The sequence below is a fragment of the Pristis pectinata genome, chromosome 10 (genome assembly GCF_009764475.1).
Source record: "Pristis pectinata isolate sPriPec2 chromosome 10, sPriPec2.1.pri, whole genome shotgun sequence".
Classification (NCBI taxonomy): domain Eukaryota; kingdom Metazoa; phylum Chordata; class Chondrichthyes; order Rhinopristiformes; family Pristidae; genus Pristis; species Pristis pectinata.
Genome location: NC_067414.1, coordinates 16,846,771 through 16,873,944, shown reverse-complemented (window position 1 = coordinate 16,873,944; position 27,174 = coordinate 16,846,771). Strand labels below are relative to the sequence as shown.

Below are 27,174 nucleotides of genomic sequence, written 5' to 3'. Positions count from 1 at the left end.
AGATTAAGGAAAATTCCAAGGCATTTTATACATACATTAAAAACAAGAGGGTAACTAGGGAGAGGGTAAGACACTCAAGGGCAAGGAGGGAATTTGTGCCTGGAGCCAGAGGAAGTGGGTGAGGTACTGAATGTGTACTTTGCATCGGTATTCACCAAGGAGAAGGACATGGAGGATAGTGAGATCAGGAAGGATATGCTGATATTGCTGGGCATCTTGATATCAAGAAGGAGGTAGTGTTGGATCTCTTGAAGAACGTTAAGGTGGGTAAGTCCCTAGGGCCTTCTGGGAACCATCTCAGGTTATTGAGAGAGGCAAAAAAAGGAGGTTTTGGGGCCTACAGATGAGGTCCCAAAAGCTGTTTCTTTGTTTAAGATGTGCAACAGGGACAAATCAGGAAAGTGGTAGGGAAACGATTGTCTGGCCTAAGTTTTCTTTTTCCTTTATCGGGCACCAAGCTGAATACCAATTGCCTCTTCCATAGTTTGGCAGAAGACCAAATTTGCCCTCAGTGTCTTAAGAACAAATGATAAAAGCAGGAGAAGGCCATTCAGCCCCTCATGTCTGCTTTACCATTCAGGAAGATTTTCACTGATCTACTTTGGCAACACTTTCCTGCTCTAACCCCATATCCCTTAATATGCTCAAATCTAATCATCTCTGAATTGAATTCCTCAATTTCCAAAATTGTTAGGGATTGTCTGAGATTTTGTTGGGGAAGTTTTGTAAATGGAAAAGACTGAATGAAATGCATTGTAGGTGTTTTGGCACAACATACTCGAGAGTGGTGCACAATTGCTTTAACAAAAAGCAGCTTTGTAAATCAAACCCACAAACCCCAAGAATGAATAGCATCATTGTGAAAATTTGTAAATCCCATGTTCAGAAACTGAAGAATGATTGAACCTTTGCAGACCTGTTGGGTGGACTGTTCCAAAGATTCACTGTCCATTGATGAAGAAAATGTCTCACCTTTACACTGAATGGCTGACCCCTTGTTTTGAGACTGTGACTCCAGTTTGAGACACCCTAGCAAAGGGAAACATCAACTCCACATCTTTGCTCAGCCTGCTTCATTGCTCTCAATTGACAAATCCTCCTCCCCAGTAATCAGTCTGGTAGCCCCCTCCATGTAGCTATGTGCAAATGATGGTTTCTGTTTCCTGAGTGTTAGTGTATCTGTTGTCAGGATGGGTGGAACTGGGTGTATCTGCAACAGAAATAAATGTGAAGGCTTTTGGTATCTCAAAGAATGGTGTCAACTCTCCAGAACTTCTCTCAAAAATAAAAATTAGTGGATGGAGATGCCCTAATGTATTTTGTGCCTGTACTGGTTAAGGGGGGGTGGACAACACACCCTGGCCATGGCTAGCACGATGATGTTGGAGGAACTCAGCAGTTTCACGTTGACCACCTGCTTTCCTCCATGGATGCTGCCTGGCCTGCTGAGTTCGTCCAGCATCATTGTATTTTTCATTTAGATTCCAGCATCCGCAGTCCTTTCTCTCTCTGGCCATGGCTAACGTTGCTGTGCATGGTGACAAATATCTTCTGCTGTCTTAAGTATGTTGCTATTCAGCTGTCATTGGATGGACTCTGTTTACTTCTCGCAAGAGATTATTATTTTGAAAAGAAGAAAGGGAGAAGGCAGGGCCTATTTGCACCATTTCCTGTTGGCATTTAAGATATAAAATATGATCTTCTGGTTAGTAGTTTGTTGTTTCCTCTGAATTAAGATGATATTTCTGAAGGGCAACATATTGATTTGTTGATTCAAATTCACTCTGTGAATTGTCTCCTGAGCTAAATGAGAAACTATTTCCTTGCCTGATAACCTACATTGCTCATCATTTTTATCATTTCAGCTCTTCATCTCATGGTACATGTGGCATAAGTAAGTGGCTGACTGAAGATAACCAATACCCAGGACCGTGCATTGCTTTTACTGTTACTCAGATCAGTTTTAACATGCCATCAGATTATGAAATAACTAAAATGTAATGCATAATCATGTCCACAACTTTTACTTGTCTATTTTTTGTCCTCCTCTTCTCCCCACCCTCCACTGCCCCCACCTGGTGATATTTATAGCCATGTGCAAATGGTGGTCTCTGTTTCCTGAGTGAGGACATGCAGAGACATTGCATCTGTGCACCTGGATGGATGGGAAACAGTTGTACCCTGAACAGGAATGAATGTGAAGACCACTGGTGTCAAAATGGAGCCAGTTGTGAAGATGGATTCAATGCCTACAGGTACCAGCAAATGTTCTCTTCAGACCCAATGTGCTCATAGTTTGCAGCATCTTTCTTTAATCTTTTGATGTTCTATTCATAAATTATTTTTAACTTAACTTACATTTTCTTCTCTTTGAGACATTTGGCTATGTTTGAAACATTGATGTTACCAAGAAAAATTGCCAGTGCAACAGCAAATATTAACGATTAAACAAACTGATACCACAGCCATAACGTTTAAACTGAGAGAAAAGATTGTATCTAGGTTTGTAATCCTTTGTGTTGAGAAGATTAAGTGATGGGTTAATTGAGTTGTTTAAGGTGATTGAAATATTTAAGATGGTATTTAGATTTCCTCTGGTGGGGATGTCAAGAACTAAGTAATGTTGGAAGCACTTCTCCATAAAAAGAAATCTGAAAAAAAACTTCCTCATCCAAAAAGCTTCTGTGCCCAAGGCTCACTTGAAAATTTCATGACTCATATTTTTAGATTTTCATAAGCCAAAGAATTACAAATTGCAAAACCAGGTTATGTGGACAGAGTTAAGATACAAATTGGGCATCGTCTAATTGAATGGCCAACGAAGCTTGAGGGACTGACCGATCTAATTCTGTTCCTATATTTGTAAAGCAGCAATATTGAACCTCATCCTTTCACCGTTGGGTAATGTGTAACTGTAATTACTCTTTAGTAATGAGGAGTGGGAATCCTGATTCTTCTCAGGCAGTCATTTGGGAATCATCAACAAGTTACTTCCACTCTGGTTTTGTGAGCTCTGAGGTGGCCAATGAGGTCAATGTGGGAACTGCAGACTCTTCCACAAATGATAAGATTTCTTTATTAGTCACATGTACATTGAAACACACAGTGAAATGCACCTTTGCGTAGAGTGTTCTGGGGGCAGCCCGCAAGTGCCGCCACGCTTCTGGCGCCAACATAGCATGCCCACAACTTCCTGACCCGTACGTCTTTGGAATGTGGGAGGAAACCGGAGCACCCAGAGGAAATCCACGCAGTCATGGGGAGAACGTACAAACTCTTACAGACAGCGGCAAGAATTGAACACAGGTTGCTCATGCTGTAATAGTGTTACGCTAACTGCGACACTACTGTCCCTGCCCCACACTACCGATAAACCAAGCAGGGTGTGTGAATAGTTTGTGAGTGGTGTGCTCCTTCAGACAATTCCACAGGGCTTTCGTGTCCTGATTCACGGACTTGAGATTCTCAATACCATATCGAATGCTCCTTCTCCACTTTGAGCAGTCATGGCCAAAGGTTCCCAGTAGTTGGTAGGAATGTTGCATTTCTTCAAAGAGGCTTTGAGCACAACCTTGAGTCTTTTCATTTCTCTGCCTGGCAATCATTGACAGAGCTTGGAATAGAACCTCTGTTTTGGGAATCTGTGGAGTCAGGCATACAAGTGACATGACCTGCCCAACAAGAGTGACTGAGTGTAACTAGAGTTTCAATAGTGGGGATGTTGGCCTGCAAGAAGACCCTGATGTTCATTCACTTTTCCTCCCAGTCAATTTGGGGGATTTTGCACAGACAGCATGGTGGGATTTTTCCATTGCCTTGAGAATCCTGCTCAAGATAGTTCGATCCCAGAAGCACATAGGAGGGGATTACAGCTGTAGATTATGTTTTGTGCCAGCTCTGAGGTCTTGATCTTCAAACCCCATTTTCCTTCATCAACTAAAGGCTGTGCTGCCAATTTGAAGGTGATGGTGATTTTCATCATTAATGTCTGCCTTCGCCGACTAGTTTCTTCTGATACAAAAGCAGCGTTTCACATTGTCGAGGGTCCCACTGTGAACCTTTATTGTCAGGAGGACAGTGCAGTGCAGCAGGGGCAGGTTGGCTGAAGACAGTCTTGGAGAGGTTGAATAGAGGGCTCATGTTCTTGTATCCTTCAGTGAAAGTGCTACACTGGAGCTCGGCCTCTGAGCTTGTGCAAATGCAAACATTATCTGTATACTGGAGCTCAACTACTGAAGTTTGGGTAATCATAGTTCTGGACTCTAGTTAACATAGATTGAACAACTTTCCATTAGTTCTGATTATTCCCTTCCTGACATACAGTATGTACACCCATTTATGTTGTCTGCTGTTGCTGCTTCTGAAGAGTTCAGCTCACTGGCAAAGCCCAGAGTGATGTTCAGGAGTTTCTTCACCAATATTGTATCCATTCTACACTAAGTACAAAAAACCTAGCCTTTGGAAGAGCTAGATGTAATGTAGCAATTATTATTTGACCCATGGATAAACATGTTCCTCTTTGTTATTTTAAGGGAATTTTAACTACTCTAAATAGACTTTAATTTATGTGGAATTTGTAAATTAAATGGCCAAATGTTGTGTATTCATCGAAGAACAATCAAAGCCTGTACTCCAGCAATATGTGCTCCCAAGAAGATATGAATCATTCATGGAAGTACATGAAATCTATTGGACGGGAATAGAATCATTTGGCCCAACTGGATAATTCTGGTGTTCATACTCCACTTGAGCCCAGCCACCCCAACTCAGACCCACCACTGTAATTACCACTTCCTTTCTTGCCCTCTACTCCAAATCTCTCTGTATCTTTTGTGATGCTTTCAAGCCTTGCTTTTGATGAATAATTATTCATCTCCTCTCAGTTTCTCAGTCTCTGCCTAAAGAACATCCTTCCACTATTGTGGGCAGCTTTGTGTTAATCTTGGTGTTTGCTTTAACCTATTTAATCTACCAGCAATATACAACAGAATCGGAAGGCCCATACAGTGGTTTGCTCTGACCCCTTGACCCATGCTGTTTTCTCCATGGATGCATGTAGAGAGAAAGATGGACAAAGACCTATTTGTCCTGGATCTCCAATGCCGGCAGAATTTTCATTGTGCCTTTTAATAGGGGGCAACAAGTGAGCCAGGGATTACCATGGGTGCTGGGACTGGGCAGATCTTTAAGCCTTGTACTTCTGGGGTGGCAGTGTGGTGCAGCAAGTAGAACTGTTGCCTCACTACTCCAGCAACCTCCGATGCTGTCTGTGTGGAGTTTGCGTGTTCTCCCTGTGACCACATGGGTTTCCTCTGGCTCCTCTATTTCCTCCCACATCACAAAGATGTGCCGGTAAGTTAATTAGCCACTGTAAATTGTCCATGGTGTGCAGGTGAGTGGTATAGTCTAGGGGCTGTTGATGGGAATGTGGGGAGAATAAAATGGAATCAGTGTAGGTTTCGTGCAATTGGGTGCTTGATGGTTGGTGCAGACTTGGTGGCCTGTGTTGGCCAAAATCAGGAGACCAGAGGCTAGGCTGGGGTCTGATCTCTGGACAACCATAGCCAGGGTTCTGAGTATATTTCCGACTCACCGGGTTCACTGGGAAAATTATTATATTGCCATGTAATATGTGAAAAAAACAGAAGTGAAATAAAAGTATGTCTGGGTAGTAATAGGAGTAACATCCAACAGTCTGGAAAAATCTGGTACAACTAAAGTCCTAAGGGTGCCAGATTATCGGTGTTTTACTTTAGTAGCATTGGAGACAGTCCAGAGGAAATTCAATAGGCCAATTCCTGGGCTAAGAGGATTATTCTATCATGAAAGGACAAAAAAATTGGATCTATCCAAGGAGTAGAAGGCTAAGTACCAAATACTGGTAAATGGGATTAGTATAGATGGGTATTTGATGGTCGGTATGGACAGGTTGGTCTGAAGGGCCTGTTTCTGTGCAGAATTATTGAATGACTCTATGTTCTTTGGAGATTGGAAGAATGGGGAGTGGTCTTATTGAAACATATGAGATCATATGGGGCCAAAACATGTTAGATATTGAGATGTTTTCACTTGTGGGAGAATCGCAAATGAAGAGACATAGAGACAAGATAGGATAAGCTATCTTTATTAGTCACATGTACATTGAAACACACAGTGAAATGCATCTTTTGCATAGAGTGTTCTAGGGGCAGCCCGCAAGTGTCGCCACGCTTCTGGCGCCAACATAGCATGGGCCACAACTTCCTAACTTGTACGTATTTGGAATGTGGGAGGAAACCAGAGCACCCAGAGGAAACCCATGCAGACACGGGGAGAACGTACAAACTCCTTACAGACAGTGGCCGGAATTGAACCCGTGTCGCTGGCGCTGAAATAGCGTTATGCTAACTGCTACAAGGGGGCAGTTACTTAAAACCAAGGTGTGTGGAAATTTCTTTTTGCAGAGAGTGGTGAAACTCTGAAATTCTTTTTCCCAGGGGATTGTGGACTCTAGATATTGGAGGTGTTTGAAGTGGAGGTAGATACATTTTTCAAAGATTGGGGAATGGTGGCTGTGGAGAACATGCACAAAAGAGAGGCTGAGGTCTGGAACAGGTCAGCCATGATCGTATTGAATGGTAGGGCAGGTTTGAGTGACCCTATAACCTACTCTTACTCTTATTTTCTGGTGTTCTTGTGCACAACTGTTTTCTACCTGGGTCAATTCAATGTTTCAGGAACTCTCGCAGAGCATTTACTTTTCCTTCTACCTTTTCTTCTACCTATTAAGATGGTTCCTTTCCTTTTATTTTTCATATCTGACAGTCAGTCTTCTCTCCGCATAAATACTTATTTTGTGCTTGTTTTGCATGTTGTTTTAAGTATCATTGAAAATAACTCAAAAGAGGGTACTAAAACATTAAGGAGACTTCAGGAATGGCTTAATCACTATGATATTGAACCCAAACAATTGCCATCCATAATTCTCCTTTAAATTTTTGCTCAAACCATATCCAAAACAATTTTTGACTCGTGGGGGAAAAAAGCACCATTGTGTGTCCTAGCAACCACAGCACCACTTAACTCACCTGCAAGTTAAGATTTAAATGTTAACTTTGTAAGAAGAGATAATTTAACAATAAAGTTCAAGGACCATTTTTTCACTTGAAAATACAATTCAGGCAATAAATGATTCTAATAAATGATTGATGTTGCTTTAATCATTGGTGGAAAATATAGAATTCTGTGCCAGGTGAAGTGTTTGAAGCAGATAGTATTGATGTGTTTTATAGAAGGCAATTAGTGTTCAAGGGAAAAGGCAATAGAGGGGACATCATCAACACAGGGATTGCTGTGGCTTACTGCCACCTTCTTGAGGTGAAATGGACAATAAACTCTGTCCTTGACATTAGCACCTATGTCCCAGAAGCAAGTTGAGAAGAGGAGGTTGCGACAATAACTTTACTTACAGTTTATCCCCACGCTATCCCCAGTTTTATCCAATCAGAGACATCCCTCGTCCCCCACCCTCCCTACAGCTTAATGATCTTCTTTCCTCTGATTTCTTTTTGCTCCAGGTTCCAGCATCTGCATCTTCTTGTGTCTCTGTCTCTCTTCTTTCTCTGTTTCCTAATTCTAACAAAAGGTCTTTGACCTGAAACATTAACTCTACTTCTCTTCCCACAGATGCTGCCTGGCCTGCCAAATATTTCCAGCCTTTTCTGATTTTATTTTAGATTTCCAGCATCTGCAGTTTTTATTTTATTTTCACTTACAAGAAGAGTTAATTGCTGTGGGAGGAGGTTTGTAAGGAGTAGAAACATTGGTATTGACAAGTGGGGCCAAAGGGGTGGTTTCTTTTGTGAATTTGATGTAATTTTATGCAGCACCCAAGAGATTAATCCAAGGAGTACACTTGTTTTCCAATTTCTGCCTGTGCAGTCTGCCATGGACTGGCTGGCCTTGCAAACATGTTAAATAATTATTCTACATGATACATTATTTGCAAAGCAGTCAATTACTAATGCAATTGACAACCACAATTGAGATAATTATTATCTCTTTTAAATATTTAATAACTGTGTTTATGATGAAAGGTTAACCAGCTCACATGAATGTTCATCAAATTCTTTCTTTAAGAATCGCAAGCTAGTAGCATTAAAATTAAATGTGGCAGTAAATCAAATCAAAGGGCCTTGAGCTCCAGGTTTTTGCATTAAATATCTATGTGAATGGGATTCTAGGGTGAATGGTTTACATTTCTAAATATGTAAAATTCTGCAGTCCAGCAACAAACTTGCTGTTCAACTGTAAGCTGTGATGATTAACATCGTGTACAACTGATGCAAAACACAATAGCAGCATCAACATCAATGATGCTTCATTCAATATATCCATTGCCCTAGATGAATGTATTCTACTTTAAATGTATTTTTTATTATGTGGAATAATTTAGCACAGGACCAAAAGATAGGTATTGATTATGCTGGGGAAAATTCTGCAGTCATTGTTGCAGTTGCTTTGGTATTTGGCTTCTACCCCACTGTGATAAGACTATTGAACGGTTCCCTTATAAGATGAGATGGACTATGACCTCACGATCTACCTTGTTGTGACCTTGCACCTTATTGCACAGCACTTTCTCTGTAGCTGTGACACTGTTACTGTTTTTACCTGTACTACCTTAATGCACTCTGTACTAACCTAATGTAACTGCACTGTGTAATGAATTGACCTGTACGATCGGTATGCAAGACAAGGTTTTCACTGTACCTCGGTACAAGTGACAATAATAAACCAATACCAATACCAAACTCAGGCATTTAGTTAACTGAAATTTGGAGTCTTCCTGGCTTTGGAACCAATTTTGCACTACTTCCCTTCTGTTACTGCCACCCTTCCTTCTTGAAATGACTTATGGATTCTGCTGTACTTCACAGAGACACAGGAGACTGCAGATGCTGGAATCTGGAACAACACATGAGTGCTAAGGAACTCAGTGGGTCAGGCAGCATCTATGGGGGGAAATAGACTGTCGACATTTTGGGTCGAGACCCTTCAGTCCATATGAAGTGTCTTGACCCGAAATGTCGATCGTCCATTTCCCTCCATAGATGCTGCCTGACCCATTGAGTTCCTCCAGTGCTTTTCATGTGCTGCTCTACTTCACTTTTTGTTTGTTTGTGTATATCAGTGCTCTCAGTGGCTTGTAAGGGCTGCCCTGTGATAAGAACTACTTGTTCTAGCCCTCCATTAACATGCCAGTAGTTTATCAGGAATAATTCTACAGGTACAAATGGACGTCATGCCAGTTCTCTGATCCTGCCAGTATCTTGGACAATTGGCCAGCACTGAAGAATGATGCATAGAAAACCTTAACCTCAAATAAGCATGGTGCAGATTATGGCTGCAGAATCATCAGATTGCAGGAGCTGACAAGTTCTCTCATTGTGGTTACAAACTAGATGGACAATCATCCCCCACCCTCATCAACATTTCATCCTTGAGAGCTGGCATGTATGGATTGTAGCCTGAGTGGGTTATACTAGTACATTCAATCACTCTTCACTCTTGCCACCATTACAATAACGATTGTATTATCATTTCATGTTGATACTGAGGTTTGCTTGCAAAACTGAAGGCCACTGCTAAATAGCTTTGAAGATATTACATTGTAGATTTTGCACCTTATCTTACTGGAATGGGATATCTTGCAGCATTGGAGTTTATCAATCTGACACCTTAGAACTTCTATATAAACAAAATATTTTAGATCCAAGGTAGTGTTTTACTTTATTACCTATCTGCTGTGTCCCTTGTGTGTAATACCTGTTCTTCCAGTATCATGGCTGGCATTATCCCTCAACCAACATCAGTAAAACACATCTCCTGGTCACTTATCTCTGCTTTTTGCGGCAGTTGCTGATGACAATTTAGATCACAGATGTGTTACAACACCAGAGGAAGACGTTCAGACAGTCAAGTCTTTGCTGAGTTTCCTATCCCTGCTCTTCCTCCATGGGTCTGAAATTCTCTTTCGAAAACACTGATCAATTCTGTTTCGACCATCTTTACTGCTAATCAATTCCAGATCCTAAATTATAAATTACATTGCCACACTAACTGCCTTACAAAAATAAAATTCTGAATTGTACCTGGGAACTTTAAATGCTCCTTTTTGTTTCAGATTTCTAGCATCTGCATGTTTTTTTCTCTTTTTGTTCATTTCTTTATTTGCCCAACAAGAGGATAAATCTCACGCAAGTGAGTGAAAGTTCATGGAAATTCATAAGCAGGAGGCACAGTGATGCAGCAGGTAGTCCTGCTACCTTCCAGCTCCACCGGCGCAGGTCCAATCCTGACTAGGCGTACTGCCTGTGTGGAATTTGCACATTCTCCTTGTGACCATGTGGGTTTCCTCTGGGTAGTCCAGTTTTCTCCCACATCCCAAAAAGTACTGGTAGGTTAATTGGCAACTATAAATTACTTGTAATGTCCTTGGGTGGCAGTAGAATCTGGGGTGGAGTTGATGATCATGTGAAAGAGAATAAGTTACAGGGAAGTAAGTAGGAGAATGAGATTTAAGGGATTGCCCTGAGAGCCAGCCTAGACTCGATGGGCCAAATGGCAATGTTATTAAGAAATATGAAATTAAGTACTGATTCCATACATATTTTTGATGTAGCATCCCCCTTGTATTGTCCTTATTCTGACTGTGCCAAGCAGCAGCTGTTTGATGCAAGTCAAGTCTCTTATGGTTCCAGACATCAGACTCCAGATGTTATAATCTGTTGTTGATGCCACTGTTGCTGCTTTTATGCCGGAGTGCGAATCCCTTTAGAAGGTCACAGTTTAGCAGTTTATAATCATTAGGCACTTGTCATCAATGCTTGTAGCTCTGCTGCAAAGGCAGCTACTAAAAGTTAAGTGCAGTGTTGAAAAGCACTCACACGTTCCAAGCATATAAATGGCTGAAAATTGCTATCGTTGGTGTGAACTAGAAAGGATTTTGGAAAGTGAATGGACATGTCTTTTATTAAAACTATATGACAGTTGTAATGAATTCTGAAAATGTTATGCTGTTTTCATCTGCCACAGCCTTTGAAAAGTGACAATATCAGTAGAATGGTCGAAGTTTGTAATAAACTTTACAAATTTTCTTCTGAATTATTCCACTTTTGAATTTGTCATATGGAAACAGGGCCATCAACTGAAAATCTCAGAACTGAAATTAATAGATTTTTGTTAGTTGTTTAATGGCTAATGAGTTATTTATGGACCGTAGCCGGAGATTAAGGAAAAATCCAGATCAACCCCAATCTAATTAATTGGCAAAAGAACTGAATAGCCTATTCTTTGTTCCTGTATAACTTAATTACAATCCACATTGGAAATGCATTTAATTTTCTTTAAAACATGTCAAAACATAGGTACTTGAAGATAAAGAACCCATAAGATTAAGAGCAAAAAGTGGGCCTGTACACGTAAGTGTGTGTGTCTATTAAGGAGCCAGCACAACATAATAGGCTAAATATCCTTCATCTGTACTGTAAAATTTCTATTATTCAATGAATCCCCTCTTGAATTCTTCGTCACGGAGAAATAAACATGTGTTGCAGGTATTGGACTAAGATGACATTTAAGCAATTTTCAAGGTAATTAAATATTAGCATAGCCACAAGCAAAAGGGAAGAACATTTTCTGGTCAGTCTTGCATCGATGGAGTTTTCATTTGGTAATTAAGATTATAAAGATAGTTCACCCCAGGATCTATTACTTTTGCATGATTAAGGTTGACTTTGAAAATGCTAGAAACCCTCAATAGGTCAGTCAGCATCTATGGAGAGAACAGATCAGTTGTTTTATTTTTAGCACTTCATCAAAACTGCGAAAAATTGAAAAATGAACTGGGAACTTTTGTGATCTCCATGCCACCCCTGGAATTGAAAAAATACATTTCAGAGTTGAGTTTGTGGGCCGAAGTATTTCGGCATTGTGAGCCGAAGGGCCTGTATTGTGCTGTACTTTCTATGATTGAGTAGACATGCCTCCTTTAACGTTACATTGTGGAAATACTTCTAGAGCTGTGTGAACTCATCAACCAATGTTGGGGTTCACAATCACTCTCACCCATTTAGCTTTTTATCTCATACACCTACAGGACAAATCAAGGTAGGATGTGTACCGTAAATGGTAGGGCACTGAGGAGTGCAGAGGAACAAAGGGATCTGGGAGTTCAGATACATAATTCCATGAAAGTGGCGTCACAGGTAGACAGGGTTGTAAAGAAGGCTTTTGGCATTCTGGCATTCATAAATCAAAGTATTGAGTATAGGAGTTGGGATGTAATGGTGAGGTTGTATAAGACATTGGTGAGGCCAAATTTGGAGTATTGTGTGCAGTTCTGGTCACCTAACTTTAGGGAGGATATTTGTAAGATTGAAAGAGCGCAGAGGAGATTTACTAGAATGTTGCCGGGTCTTCAGGAGTTGAGTTACAGGGAAAGATTGAACAGGTTAGGACTTTATTCCTTGGAGCGCAGAAGAATGAGGGGAAATTTGATAGAGGTTTACAAAATTATGAGGGGTATAGACAGAGTTAATGTGAGTAGACTCCACCTAGATTAGGAGAGATAAATACGAGAGGACATGGCTTTAGGGTGAAAGGGGAAAGGTTTAGGGGGAACATTAGGGGGATCTTCTTCACTCAAAGAGTGGTGGGAGTATGGAACGGGCTGCCATTTGATGCAGTAAATGCGGGCTCACTCTTGAGTTTTAGGAATAAATTGGATAGATACATAGACGGGAGAGGTCTGGAGGGTTATGGACTGGGTGCAGGTAAATGGGACTAGCGGAATAACGTTTCGGCACAGACTAGAAGGGCTGAATGGCCTGTTTTCTGTGCTGTATTGTTCTATGGTTCTATGGAAGGGGCATTGCACTGAAATAAACATCATTGCTGCTAGCCAGATACCCATTAATATGAGCTGATATTCAAGAAACGGTCCATATATCAGTTCACATCTTTGCTCTTGTATTGATTGATTTCACACAATAAAAGCAAAAGTTTTTTTTGCAGTCATTTGCATCCAGAAATAGAGGCTGTTGTGTTGGATATAGTTTTTGTATGATTTTATCTTTTGTTCCCACTGTTCAATTCCAGGAAGCACGTGATGACCTGCTCAAATGTCTCAAGCGGCTGTTAATCCTGAGGTTGCTGTAACAATGTCAGCAGGAATGGTACAAGAGATCAGCAGAGTTTTAAACCCAGACTCACCAGCCAGACTACTCCATCGAAAGGACAACCACTCCTGACTTGCCATAGAGTCATAGATACAGCCAGGAAATGGGCCCTTCAGCCCATCATGTCCATATGGACTATTAACCATCTATCCTACCTTAATCCCACTTTCTATTCCCCCCCACATTCTCCTTAACTCCTCTCAGATTCTACCACTCACCTAGTGGCAAAAGACAGTGGCCAGCGAACCCGCAAGTCTTTAGTATGTGAGATGAAACCGGACAACTTGGAGGAAACCCATGTGGCCATGAGGAGAACATTCAAACTCCACTTAGATTATACCAGAGGTCAGAATTGAACCCCAGTCTCTGGAGCTATGAAGCAGCAGCTCTACATGACTCGCCCCTACATGACAGCATTCTTCCCTTCTTCTGCAGCATGTTATTTTAGTTACTGAATGACCTTATATTTCCTTATGACATAGCAGGAGGCCATTTGGTCCAGGGTTAAAGGTGGAAACTGAACATCATGGTGATAGCTCCGGCTTCAGTGCCTTTGAGTCAGAAAGCCATAGGTTCAAGCCCCACACACCAGAGAGTTGAGTATGTAACCCCAGCTGATAGCTGGGCTTGACGACAAAGGAAACAGAAGTTAGATGTTGTTAGAGATGCATTCTTTTGAATCATATGCTAAATTGATGATCTGGCTTTTCTTTCAAGTGGTAGTATTTGAAAAGCCGATCTTCCAGTGTACAGCCCATTGGCTTCTCCTGAAGCAACATCACTACAAATAGAAAACCTGGTCATTGCCAGTTGTGGGATGTCACTGTGTATGTATGTGATATTGTTTGCCAAACAAAAAACTGCAAATGCTGGAAATCTGAAATAAAAACATAAAACGCTGGAGATACCTTCGTCTGATGAAAGGTCATCAACTTGAAAAATTAATTCTGTTTCTCTCTTCACAGAAGCTTCCTGGCCTGCTGAGTATTTGTAGCATTTTCTTTTTTCCATTCTATATAATTGCAAAGCAGGTTGCTAAAACTTTCCAGGAAAACCTCAGGCAGCCCTTCAGCTTCTGATAACAGAAGCCATCTTGCTATCTGGTTGCTGTTTGCACCCATGCAAGACTTCCCTACAGACAGATATTGATGTTCAGAGACAGGAGTTCACCTGGCCGGAGTGTTATCCCACTCAGTACTGGCACAGATGTTTCAAAATGCCCTTAACAATGAGCTGCAGGATATTAGTGGGGCATTGACATAGAGCAATGTCAGCTCTGCAGACTGACAGGAGAGGGGGAGAAGACAGAGCAGCACACAACGTTTCTGCACTCAGAAAAAGCCTGATGAAAAATTGCTTTCCACTGATCTGAGCTGATTTTGCATTTTAACAGCAGGCGGGACAATTTGTTCAATTTATTTTACCATCCATTGCACATATCACACTAGATACTGAAAAATCAATTACTCTGTCACTTACTTGTTTGTGCAGTGTTAAAATGTTTTACATCAATGACAAAGTTCTTCATTCTGAAGAATTCGGTAGTGTCTGTGGGTAATGCAGAAAAATATACTGCCATCTCTTTCTCATACATTCAGTAATAGGATTGTAAAGGGGAATGTATTCATTACACAGGAAACAAAAGTTTTGACAGTGGCCAATCCAAACCTGACTCGACCCTGGCCAATGCAAACTTGACCCATGCTCAGCCAATCTGAACTGAACTGAGCTTGACTATTCCAAACTGACTTGTCCCTGGTCAATCTGAACCTGGCCGAACTACAGCTAGTCTGAACCATATCTGAGCTTGAGGACTGATAATTAGTTTTGTGCCTGACCCGACCTGAACTAATTATTTGTAATCAGGTTTCACCAGGCTCGAGTTAGGGAGCCAAGCTCTGTTTGGATTTATTATCATTGTCTTAAATGTATAGCCCCCAGTTTTGGACTCCTCCACAAGTGAAAACCTGTTTATTATGCCTGCCCTTTCCAATCTCTTCAGTTTGAAAAGCTCCATCTGGCCACCGCTTGGCCATCTCTTTTTCTTGAGGGACCAACCTGATTAGTCTTAATTATAATTATAACCTCTTCATTCTGAGATGTAATTAATACCTTCTCAGGTCCCTCTGTATCCTTTTGATAATGTATCAATCGGAAATATCTACAATCGTTCAAGTATGGTCTAATATGGTAGCTACAGTGAGTGTGTACCTCATGTTTAATACATCATTTTTGAAGAGCTCTGGCTACCATATTATAAAAAAAGATATAGAAGCATTGGAGAAGGTGCAAAAGAGATTCATAGCGAACATCCCCACTTCTGACTATATGATAAGAGGAAGGCTATTGATGAAGAGGGGGAAATCCAATCTGACTAATCATAGCCCAGTCAGTCTACTCTCAGTCATCAGTAAAGGGATGAAAGGTTTCATCAATAACAGCACTTACTCTCCAATAACCTGCTCACCAATGCCCAGTTTGGATCCTGGCCTCAGACCTGAGTTCCAGAGAGTGATTCCCCTTGACATTGAGATTGGGCCCAGGACTCTGTTCGGAAGGACTCCTGCAGAGATGTCTGGTGCTGGGATGATTGATGTCCAGCCAGCAACATGACCATTTTCCTTTGTGCGAGATATGGCACTGACCATTGGACTCTTTTTTTAGGCAGGCACGGTGGTGCAGCGGTTAGCGTAACGCTATTACAGTGCCAGCGACCCGGGTTCAATTCCGGCTGCTGTCTGTAAGGAGTTTGTACGTTCTCCCCGTGTCTGCATGGGTTTCCTCCAGGTGCTCCGATTTCCTCCCACATTTCCAAAGACGTACGAATTAGGAAGTTGTGGCCATGCTACGTTGGTGCCGGAAGCGTGGCGACACTTGCGGGCTTCCCCCAGAACACTGTATGCAAAAAGATGTATTTCACTGTGTGTTTTGATGTACATGTGACTAATAAAGATATCTTTGAAACTTACTAGGGCTCCTTGATGTCACACTCAGTCAAATGTTGCTATGATGTCAAGAAGAGTCATTCTGAGACCTGAAGTCTGAGACCTGCAGTTGAGTGGGAAACAGGGCATTGGTTAGCAGGTTATTGAGAGTAAGTGCTGGTAATGATGAAACCCTTTGTCACTTTGCCGATGATTGAAAGTAAACTGATTGGGCAGTAAGTAGCCAGGTTGGATTGCTCCTGTTTTTTTTTGTGGACAGAGCATATGTGGACAATTTTCCACATTGTTGGACAGATGGAGTGTTGTAGTGGGACTGCACCATCTTGGCTAGAGGCTCAGCTAGTTCTGGAGTGCAGGTCTTCAGTACCACAGCTTGGATATTGTCAGATCTCATGACTTTTGACCCATTTCTCTCAATCCTTTCTTGATATCATGTGGAGTGAATCAAATTGGCTGGAGGCTGGCTTCTATGATAGTGGGATCTCAGGAGAAGCCAAAATATATCTTTCATTTATGGCTGAATGGGGTTGTGAGTGCTTCAGCCTTGAACTTGACTTTGACCTTGACACCATCATTGTCATTCCATTAACTCTTTAATTGTTCACCACCTTTCACCACTAGATGTGGCATGACTACAGAATTTTGATCAGATCCATTGGTTGTGAGATTGCTTTGCTCTGTCTATTACAGGCTGTCTTTGCTGTTTAGCACATATTGGTATTGGTTTATTATTGTCACTTGTACCGAGGTACAGTGAAAAACTTGTATACCGATTGTACAGGTCAATTCATTACACAGTGCAGTTACATTGGGTTAGTACAGAGTCCATCGAGGTAGTACAGGTAAAAACAATAACAGTACAGAGTAAAGTGTTACAGCTACACAGAAAGTGCAGGTAGACAATAAGGTGCAAGGTCACAACAAAGTAGATCATGAGGTCAGAGTCCATCTCATCACACAAGGGAACTATTCAATAGTCTTATCACAGTGGGATAGAAGCTATCCTTAAGCCTGTTGGTATGTGCCCTCAGGCTCCTGTATCTTCTGCCTGATGGAAGAGGAGAGAAGAGAGAATGACCCAGGGGTCTTTGATTATGCTGGCTAGTCCTGTGCTGCAATTTTGCCAGACAGGCATCTAATTTGTGGTAGGTCTGGTGCTTCTCCCAGCATGCCCTCTGCATCTGTCATTGAACCAGGGCTGATTTCCTGGATTGACAAACGTGACAGTGTGCAGGACATGTAAGGCTGTGAGGTAACAAATTATGGTGGTGCATAATGCTGCTGCTGCTGCTGAAGGTCTATGGTATCTCTTGGATGATCGATTTTGTGCTACCAAATCAGTTGTAAGTCTATCCCACTAAGCATAATTGCAATGCTAGACATAACAATGGAGGGTGTCCTTGGTGTGAAGGAGAACCTTTGTCTCCAGAAATACTGTGTTGTTGTCACATTTCACCCACACCGTCACTTCATAAAACAGCATAAGCCTCCTACATTAGGTTGCTTTAACACTCCCAAAGTGAAGTAGAAAAATGTTTAAGCCAGTACTTTTATGGCATGAATGGGAACTAGTGGACCACAATAAGGAGAGTTTACAAGTTCAAAGCCCCACCAGCATAACTTTTTCTAATGGAATTACTGAAGGAGCTCATATAGTTGCATCATACTTGAGCCCAACTGGTCTACTAAAACAACCATTCTACCCCACTTGACCTGGTCTTCATGAGACTCCATTTCCACATTATGCAGTTATTGCCCTCGGTGCAACCGATGATGAGCAACAATACTGCTTTGCCAGTGTTGCCCACATCCCTCATTTTTTTCTAAGAATGAAAGACCATTGAGAAGTTGGAGCATTTGACGTGCACCATTAAAACCAAGTACAGTTGGACATCAGCAAATTTTTCTGCAGTCAGCTGTCTGATGTTGGCTCCAGCTGAAGGACTGACCATGAATTTGAAGATGGATTCCTGCATTGTTGGTGAGTCAGCAATATCCTGTTCTTTAGAAGGAAACCATTGGGCAGAAGCAGATGTGTGGTATTTGATACCTTTGGAATTGGTGCCTTCACGCTGACAAACATTGATGTTCTTGTCTCCCATTTTGTGATTCTGCTGCTTGCATCACTACCAGTCGGCAGGCAGTTCCCTCCAGGGGTGAAAGAATTTCAGCTCTTTTCATCTGGTCCTGGTTTTTATTGGGCTCCTCCTCATGCTCCTCCTCAGCCAGCAGGCTAGCAGCATTGTGCAGGTCAGCATGTTCCTGAACTCTGGCCTGGAACACTCTGGAGGTGACATGTCGACGCAAGTGACCTCCCCCTCCATTGTGAATCCAGCACTTGAGTCCAGGGGTTGAGCTCAGTTGTACTGAACAGAGGAGCCAGGTACACTCAGCTCCCTAACTATACTGCAACTGTGGCCAGAAAAGGAAAATGAAGATGGGTTTCTTTTATCTGAATTAATATTAACATTTTTTGATTTAGTTATATTAGTTACTGATCTTTTAAATAAGTTTATTATTTTTATCTTTTTTTCAAAACAGTTTTTGACTTTTAAAATCTATTTCGAATGTTTTTGCATTTCTTTGATCATCGGACACATTTGGAAACAGATAAGGCTTTACACAGCTGACAATAGGCTGTCAGGATAGTCTAGGGCAGGGCCTCAGGATCGTGAGGCCTAGTTGTCACTCGCAGGACACTCTGCCTCATGGGACACCTGTAGCAGTGAGGCTTAGAGGACAATAGGAACCGAAGAGCAACTGTAAGGATTGCAGCTGGGTCAGGCACTCTCCAACTCACTCCAATTTTAGTGCAGTCCAGTAGGTACAGGTTGTGATATTTATTTTTCATGCAGTCCATCATGGTGTCATTTAGCTTCAAGAGCAATGAAGGACTATTTGCAAAATTACTGTTAATGAAAATAACAACAACATCAGTAAGTGTGCTGCATGCAGTGAATATGTGTGACTTGTTTAAATTGCCAATCTGTGTGGTCTCCCTGGGATGAAGACAAACAAAAGAAATCCAAACAGGCTGAAGAGAAATAACTTTAGAACCTGAAATGATGACAACAATTTGTATTTATAAAGCACCTTTAACATGATAAGATGGAATTTGACAAGGAACCTCTAAATTTTTATTTGGCTATGAACTTGGCCACCCCATTTCTTCAAAGCTTGTGAGCTTTCTTAGCTTAACCCCAGCACCACCTGAATTATTATCTATAATTCCGCCATCCTGTATACTCCCTATTTCCATTCTTACAATATTGGTGGCTGTACCATAAGTAAAATTTAAAGTGATCAACTACTTATTAGTCAGTCACCAATAATTTCTACTTGTAGTTTCTAAGATTCTACAGCTGAAGGACTTCGTCCTTACTTAAGGGCCTTCAAAGAGACCAGATATGGGTGTGTTAGTAGACATCATGCTTGGAGTATAGAACAACTGGGAGAGTCAGCAGAGGTTATGCAGAGCATGACAAATGATCAAGAGGAACACCAAGGGAAGAAGGGCACACCTGCAGGCTGGACCCCACCCCCCCACCCCCCAGGACGTTCAGGGGACAGTAAATGAGATGCCTGTGCTTTGGTAAGGACACTCTCTGACATCTGCCTGCTGCAGTTGCAACTGCAACCTTGGTGCAAGTTGAGGAGTTCACTGTCAGGAACTGTAAAGGTCACTGTGGCTGTGGTTTTATGTGTCAAGTGCTCTCCAGGCTGAAACTGGAGACATTGCCAACATCTTAGACCCTTAGTGGCAAGAAGAGAGACCTTGGGGTGCAAGTCCATGACTCATTGAAAATGGCTACACAGGTGGATAGGGTGGTTAAGAAGGCTTATGGAATGCTTGCATTTATTAATTGGGCTATTGAGTATAGGAGTCAATAAGTTATGATGCATCTCCATAGAACTCTGGTTAGGTCACACTTAGAGTATTGCGTGCAGTTCTGGTTACCTCACTATAGGAAGGTTGTTGAGGCTTTAGAGAGGGTGCAGAGGAGGTTTACCAGGATGCTGCCTGGATTAGAGGGCATGTGCTATCAGGAGAGCCTGGACAAACTTGGGTTCTTTTCTCTGGAGCAGCAGAGGCTGAGGGGTGAACTGTTGGAAGTGTATAAAATTATGAGGGGCATAGATAGGGTGGACAAGCAATATTTTTTCCCATTATTGTGCGATCCAATACCAGAGGGCATGCACTTAAGGTGAGAGGGGGTAGGTTCAGAACGGACGTGAAGGGTACGTTTTTTACTCAGAGAGTGGTGGATGCCTGGAATGCATTGCCTGATAGGGTGGTGGAGGCAGATTCATTGGCAGCTTTTAAGAGGGGCTTGTATGGGCACATGAATGAGAGGAAGATGGAGGGATATGGGCATTCTGTAGGTAGGAGGGAACAGCTATGTTGGCACAACATTGAGGGCTGAAGGGCCTGTTCTGTGCTGTACTGTTCTATGTTCTATCTCACAGTCTTTTGCATAAGGGAAGATACCAGCACTCTCCATGAAAAGAGAAATGACTCTGATCCTGTTTTGCCAGAGAGCAGTGAGTTGAGTGAACATGCACTCTGGAGGATTGCAAGATTCCTCTTAGTGTGAGGTGCCATTGATGCACGAACACTACTGTGGGGGTTTCAGTTGTCAACTGAGAGATGTACACAAATTAAGAATGTTTCAGTCCTTCATCAGCCAGCTTGGGTGCAATATGTGGATGGCAGAGTGGCGCTGCTAGTAGAACTGCTGCCTCACAGCTCCAGATGACCTGGGTTCAATCCTGACCTCCCTCCAAACAATGTGCTGGTTGGTAGGTTAATTGGCCCTAGTGTTTAAATGAGTATGTTGCAGCTATTCACCCTCAACAACAATAGTTGATAAGGCACAGAGAGAATCTATATTAACTGACAAGTACCTTTATTGCTTCAGTACAATAAACATGCAAGTCATACAAAACTAAATATCTGTGCGCACACCCACTAGGTTTCTCTGACCCTCCCTGAATAGTTAAAGAATAGAAAAGGTAATACCCGGGAATAGGTGTTCATGCTGGCCAGGCATTCGTCTTGATCCCGATGTAATCTCCACGTTTTCGACGTCAGGTCTTCCACTTCTGCGATGGTTGGTCTCCAGAGTTTTTGCTGCTCCTACACCCGAAGCCCTCCATTCTTATCCTGTTTCTTATCAGATCGAATGGTTGTGTTTTGATTTCGTTGGCTCAAGCTCATCTGACTAGCCTTGTGTCAGCTTCTCATTGGATCTGGCCCAAGGCTACAAGCAGTATTACTTTATTGCTCTTTCACCAGACCTGTGTCTCAGGTAACTTTCTTTAATCTCACTGAATCAGACCGGTTCAAACCACTTTAGCCAGGTCAGCCAAACACTGGGCTCAGGCTACTTCAGGACACAGGCAGTTCTTTGTACAAGCCTGCCATTTCTATCTAACCAAATAAATAGCTCCTTATCTGGAAATGATCTCAAGTTTAGCAGATCATCAGCAGGGACCTCACTGTGTCCACTTTCAATTGTCCTGATCAAGCCATCCCTGAGCAAGAACCAGTTCACAAAGCAGTTCACAAAATGGCGGCTGCAAGAACAGTCTCACAAAATGTCAGTCTCCATTCCTTAGACCATGTGGCAAGATCAAAGACATTTAGTTTGCTTCCACTTTTCTTGCTCATTCCACTTAGCTGATTTGGAGATTTTAAATCCTTCTGGCCAACATCTGGTAGAACCTGGGGAGAATAAAATGGGTTAGAATAGGATAGTGCAAATGGGTGATTGATGTTTGGCATGGATTTAGTGGGCTGAAGGGCCTGTTTCTGTGCTGTATCTCACTATGACTCTGTAAGCACAAAATCATAGTGGCCATAGCCCGATAACTGAACAAAAACTGATGAAGAGTCTATTCTCTAGTAGATCACTGTCCCAACACATGACCAATTTGAACATAAGTTCAATGAGTGCCAGGTGAAGTGTGATAGAATGGACCAATGCTGTGCTGAAACAATCGTCTGCTGCCTGGGACTTTCTGGAGGAGCCCGGTAGCACCAGTGTCTCCTGTATATTATGCAATCCCAGCATTCTGGGGCTCAGCTCTTGCCACTAGCTTTACACCAACAGCAGGGGAGTAGGAGCAGCGGAATGCAGAGCAGGGGAAGGTGGTGAGACGATCTCAAAACCCTGTTTCTGACTGGGTTAACACCTCATCTGCCTCTGACACCAATAAACATCCCAATTCGCCACTCACCACTAGACCTACAAACTGCATTTCTTCTGTTACTTACTAAGCCAGTGTCCACTTTGCCATTGTGCATCTGTAAACCATTTCAAATATTCATTAAACATACATCAAGCCCTGCCAGATTGCATACAGGTTGTAACCCCTGTGCATTCCCACAATACCTGCCCTCTGCCTGGCTTTGACCAGCCCAGTGTTCTCCTTGGTGCCAATCCAGTAGCTGAAGATGGTGGAAGGATGTTGATCTGGCAACTGCAAACCCCATTAATTTCTCTCAAGCTAGCCTTTACTCTTCTCTCTGTTTTAAGTTCCCCATTCTCACTTGAACCTTGTTTTCCCATCGTTTGTCATATATATTTGTTTCTCCTACAATGAAGACTAATACAAATGATTTGTTTAATAGCTCTGTAATGTCCTTATTTGCTACCATAGCCTCCTCTGTCTCCAAGGGATCATTGTTAACCATTCTTTATATGCCTTTTACACAACTATCAAAGCTTTTGCTATCTGTATTTTTTAATGTCTCTTGTTGGTGTATTGTTCATCAATAACAACCAAATTTCAAAATGTTCCCATTTTTCAGGATTACCATTCTTTTTGGAAGCATGGAAACATCTCGCTTTAAAGCTACTTTTAACAGTTTTTTTTAGTCTGATTGGAGCACCTTTCTCATGGAGTTCTTTAATTCCTCGGGGTCATAGTGTCATAGAGACGGACAGCATGAAAACAGGCCCTTTGGCCCACCAAATCCATGCTGATCATCTACCACTCATTCATACTAATCCTACATTCATTCCATTTTTTTTTATTTTGCCCACATTCTCATCAAACCCCACCTCCGACCCCCCCCCCCCCCCCCCCCAGTATCCACCATTCATCAATATACTTGGGGCAATTTACAATAGCCAATTAGCCTAATATCTGCATGAGGAAGGCCACTATCATCCCGATACCTAAGAAAAACAAGGTAACATGCCTTAATGACTACCACCCCGGTGGTTCTGACATCCTCCATCATGAAGTGCTTTGAAAGGCTGGTCATGGCTCATATCAACTCCAGCATCCCTGGCAACTTATTGCGATTCGCTTACCGTTGATACAGGTCTATGGCGGATGCCATCTCCCTAGCCCTACACTGATCTCTGGAGCATCTGGACAGTAAAGGCACCTACATTAGACGATTGTTTATTGACTTCAGCTCCACCTTCAATACTATAATTTCAAGCAAACTCATCACCAAACTCTGAGATCTAGAACTCAACACCTCCTCCGTAACTAGATCCTTGACTTCCTGACCACTAGACTGCAATCAGTAAGGATAGGCAGCTACACCTCCAGCACGATTATTCTCAACACTGGTGCCCCACAAGGCTGCGTCCTCAGCCCCCTACTCTACTCCCTATATACTCATGACTGTATGGCCAGATTCTGCTCTAACTCCATCTACAACTTTGCAGATGATACCACCGTAGTGGGCCATATCTCAAATAATGATGAGTCAGAGTACAGGAAGGAGATAGAGAGTGTAGTGACATGGTGTCATGACAACAACCTTTCCCTCAATGTCAGCAAAACAAAAGAGCTGGTCATTGACTTCAGAAGGGGTGGGGGGGGTCGCGGTGTACATGCACCTGTCTACTTCAATGGTGTTGAGATCAAGAAGGTTGAGAGCTTCAAGTTCCTAGAATTGAACATCACCAACAGCCTGTCCTGGTCCAACCATGTAGATGCCATGGCCAAGAAAGCTCACCAGCACCTCTACTTCCTCAGGAGGCTAAAGAAACTTGGCGTGTCCCCTTGATACTCACCAACTTTTATTAATGCACCAGAGAAGGTATCCTATCTGGATGCATAACGGCTTGGTACGGCAACTGGTCTGTCTGGGACCGCAAGAAACTGCAAAGAGTTGTGGACACAGCTCAGCACATCACGGAAACCAGCCTCTCCTCCATGGACTCTGTCTATACTTCTCTCTGCCTCAGTAAAGCATCCAACATAATCAAGGACCCCATCCACTCATTCTGTCTTCTTGCCTCTCCCATCAGGCAGAAGATATAAAAGCCTGAAAGCACATACCACCAGGTTATTGAAAGGTTCCCTAGTATGATAAGATGGACTCTTGACCTTACAATCTACCACATTATGACCTTGCACCTTATTGTCTACCTGCACTGCACTTTCTCTGTAGCTGTGACACTTTACTCTGCATTCTGTATTGTTTTACCTTGTACTGCCTCAATGCACTGTGTAATGAATTGATCTGTATGAACAGTATGCAAAACAAGTTGTTCACTGAACCTCTGTACAAGTGACAATAATAAACCAATTCTGATTACAATTCTATGTGGGAGGGAACAAGAGCACCCAGAGGAAAACCGTGTTGTCATCAAGAGAAAGTGCAAACTCCACACACACAACACCTGAGGTCAAGATTGATCATGGGTCACTTGCGCTGTGAGGCAGCTGCTCTACTAGCTGTGCCACTAATATGTAGATTCAATACAAATTATCTTTTTTAACTGTTATGATACTTCAGTATATATTCAGTATATATGAAAACCCATTTATATGCACTCTATGTGCCTGATTTATAATCTGCCCCACATTACATCTGCTGTTAAGGGGCTTAAGACTACGCACACCTGATTTTTTTTCTTTTGTTTACTACCTACCCAATCTAATTCTATACCTTAAATTTCCAAGCTATCCCATCCTTTAATATATGTAAGAGCTATTTACCTCCTCTCTTCCCATTCTACCTTTCATATTTTATCTATATTTTCCAATACTCCGGAATACTTAGTTCCAGGCCTTCGTCACTCTGCAACTATGATTCTAATAGCTATAAAATCAAATCCATCTATTTCTATTTGTGCCATTAATTTTCTGTTTTGTTGCAGTTGCTTTGTTTTATTTCAGCATTTGCCAGTCTGAGGATGGGTAAATTAATGCACTTCGGTCTTGGCTTTGAAATAACAGTTCCTCTGGTATATCAATCTGCAACCATGACTGTGTGATGGCTGTTAGATCAAATCCATTTACTTCTATTCGTGCCATTAATTCGTTTATTTTGTTACGGTGCCTTTATCTTTTAATATTTTTTCTATTTTTATCTTAGTGACTAATACCTTATTACTTTTGCTATATTAAGCCCTCTGTCCTTCCCCAAGCCTGCCTTCTTACTTTTAACCACAGCCTTGCCTTTGTCTTAGAGCTTTTTGAATTTACCTTTTTGCTTCCTTCAGACCCCATATACAGGTTTAGTTATTTGCGAGAATAGTCCCAGCTATCTGAAGTGGAGTGTGTTGTGGAAGAAGAGTTCAGTCTTTCTACAGACCTTAGGATTCACAGTAAATCCTCTCCCTATTTTAAACTACTGGTGCTTTAGATCCCCACTCTTGGTGATTGTATATTGGTCTTCCTGTTAGTTCAACTAGAGAAACACAGCAAGATTTCTTATTACTCTCTTTAAGTTTTTTGCAGGACTCTGTAACTATAAGTCAGCTGCCTTCCTGCCCATATGCTGGTACTCTTTTTTTTGCAATCTGAGCATCTTAACTTCAGCATTTGTCAAAGGATTGGTAAATTAATGTACTTCAGTCTGGGCTTTGAAACAACAATTTTTCTGGTATTTGCAGGATGTTCTGAAGATTTAGTATGGAATTGTGGTCAGATGTTTTGTAAAATTGCTCCAATGATTTCTGTATTGAGAAGAGCCAGGCTAACTTCACTAAATATTCTTGTCATCACAGGGTATATTCTTCATAATTACCACCAGCATCACTTTATGGTATTCAATCACTCCTGTCACAAACCTTCCCTTTCATTCTCTCTCCCCCTTCTTTCCTCTATGGCAGAAATTTTGGTTTATTTCTGATGTGTTCCAGTCCTGATCAAAGGTAATCAATCTGGACCATTAATACTGTTCCTCTATCCACAGATGCTGCCAGACCTGCTGAGTATTCCCGGCATTCACTATCTTTCAGATTTGCAGCACCTGCTGTATTTTGCTTTGGATCTTTATCATAATCATTACTACTTTTTGCAGACAATAGCTAGTGTTTATCATGACTGAAGCTATTGTTTCTGTCAGAAACAGCAATGCCCCATTTCCCCATTTAACGTATTCTTTCTTTGCATTTATGTCTCTGTGTTTGGTGTGAAATGTTTTAGATTTCTTACCAGCCTTCTACTAACTACACCCTTCACTCTCCTGCTGTACATATAATGATTAAATGATTGTGTTTAGTAATTTTGCATTGCTTTCTTTGTATGCATCATTCCTTGCCCTTCTGTGACCGACTTTGCACGCAGAGTTCTGCCATTTCAGAAGCTCTCTGCATTTAAAGGCTGCAGACAATTTGCAGCACGTAATAAACATGGCTCTAATGAGGTATTTTGTAGCCTCCCTTACTGATCAAAGCCACCGAGGAAAATGATATGATAACACATTAAAGGATAGTATATCATCGCCCCAGGGTATTTCAGTCATCAACAATGAGTGACTGCTGCTGGGAAATCTTGTAGACGTATCACCAATCCTTTGGTGTGAACACCGTTGTGTCTTAGTGGCATGTAGTGCACAGCAATCCTTGTCAGCAGTGGTGATGGGCAGAGACTCATTGTAATCAGCAGCTTATATATGTGACAAGGCAAAAATAACAGCAATTTTGGTTCAATCAGTTCATCTTGCTGGTTGTGAACTTCAACTTTTGTAGCCTTTAAAGAAAAAGAGGACTTGCATTGATACAGCATCCCTTGCAACTTTGGAACTTCAC

The 27,174-nt window shown here is 41.9% G+C and overlaps 1 protein-coding gene across 1 annotated transcript in view; it reads left to right on the top strand.

The window, feature by feature from the left end:
• Positions 1 to 13,209, top strand: part of LOC127574966 (protein eyes shut homolog) — a 94,259-nt gene extending 81,050 nt beyond the window's left edge. Inside the window, exons 4-5 of the mRNA XM_052024535.1 lie at positions 2,092 to 2,255; positions 13,141 to 13,209. Of these exons, the coding sequence (XP_051880495.1) occupies positions 2,092 to 2,255; positions 13,141 to 13,183 (207 nt within the window). The 3' untranslated portion in view covers positions 13,184 to 13,209. The remainder of the gene's footprint in view (positions 1 to 2,091; positions 2,256 to 13,140) is intronic.
• Positions 13,210 to 27,174: the final 13,965 nt, after the last annotated feature.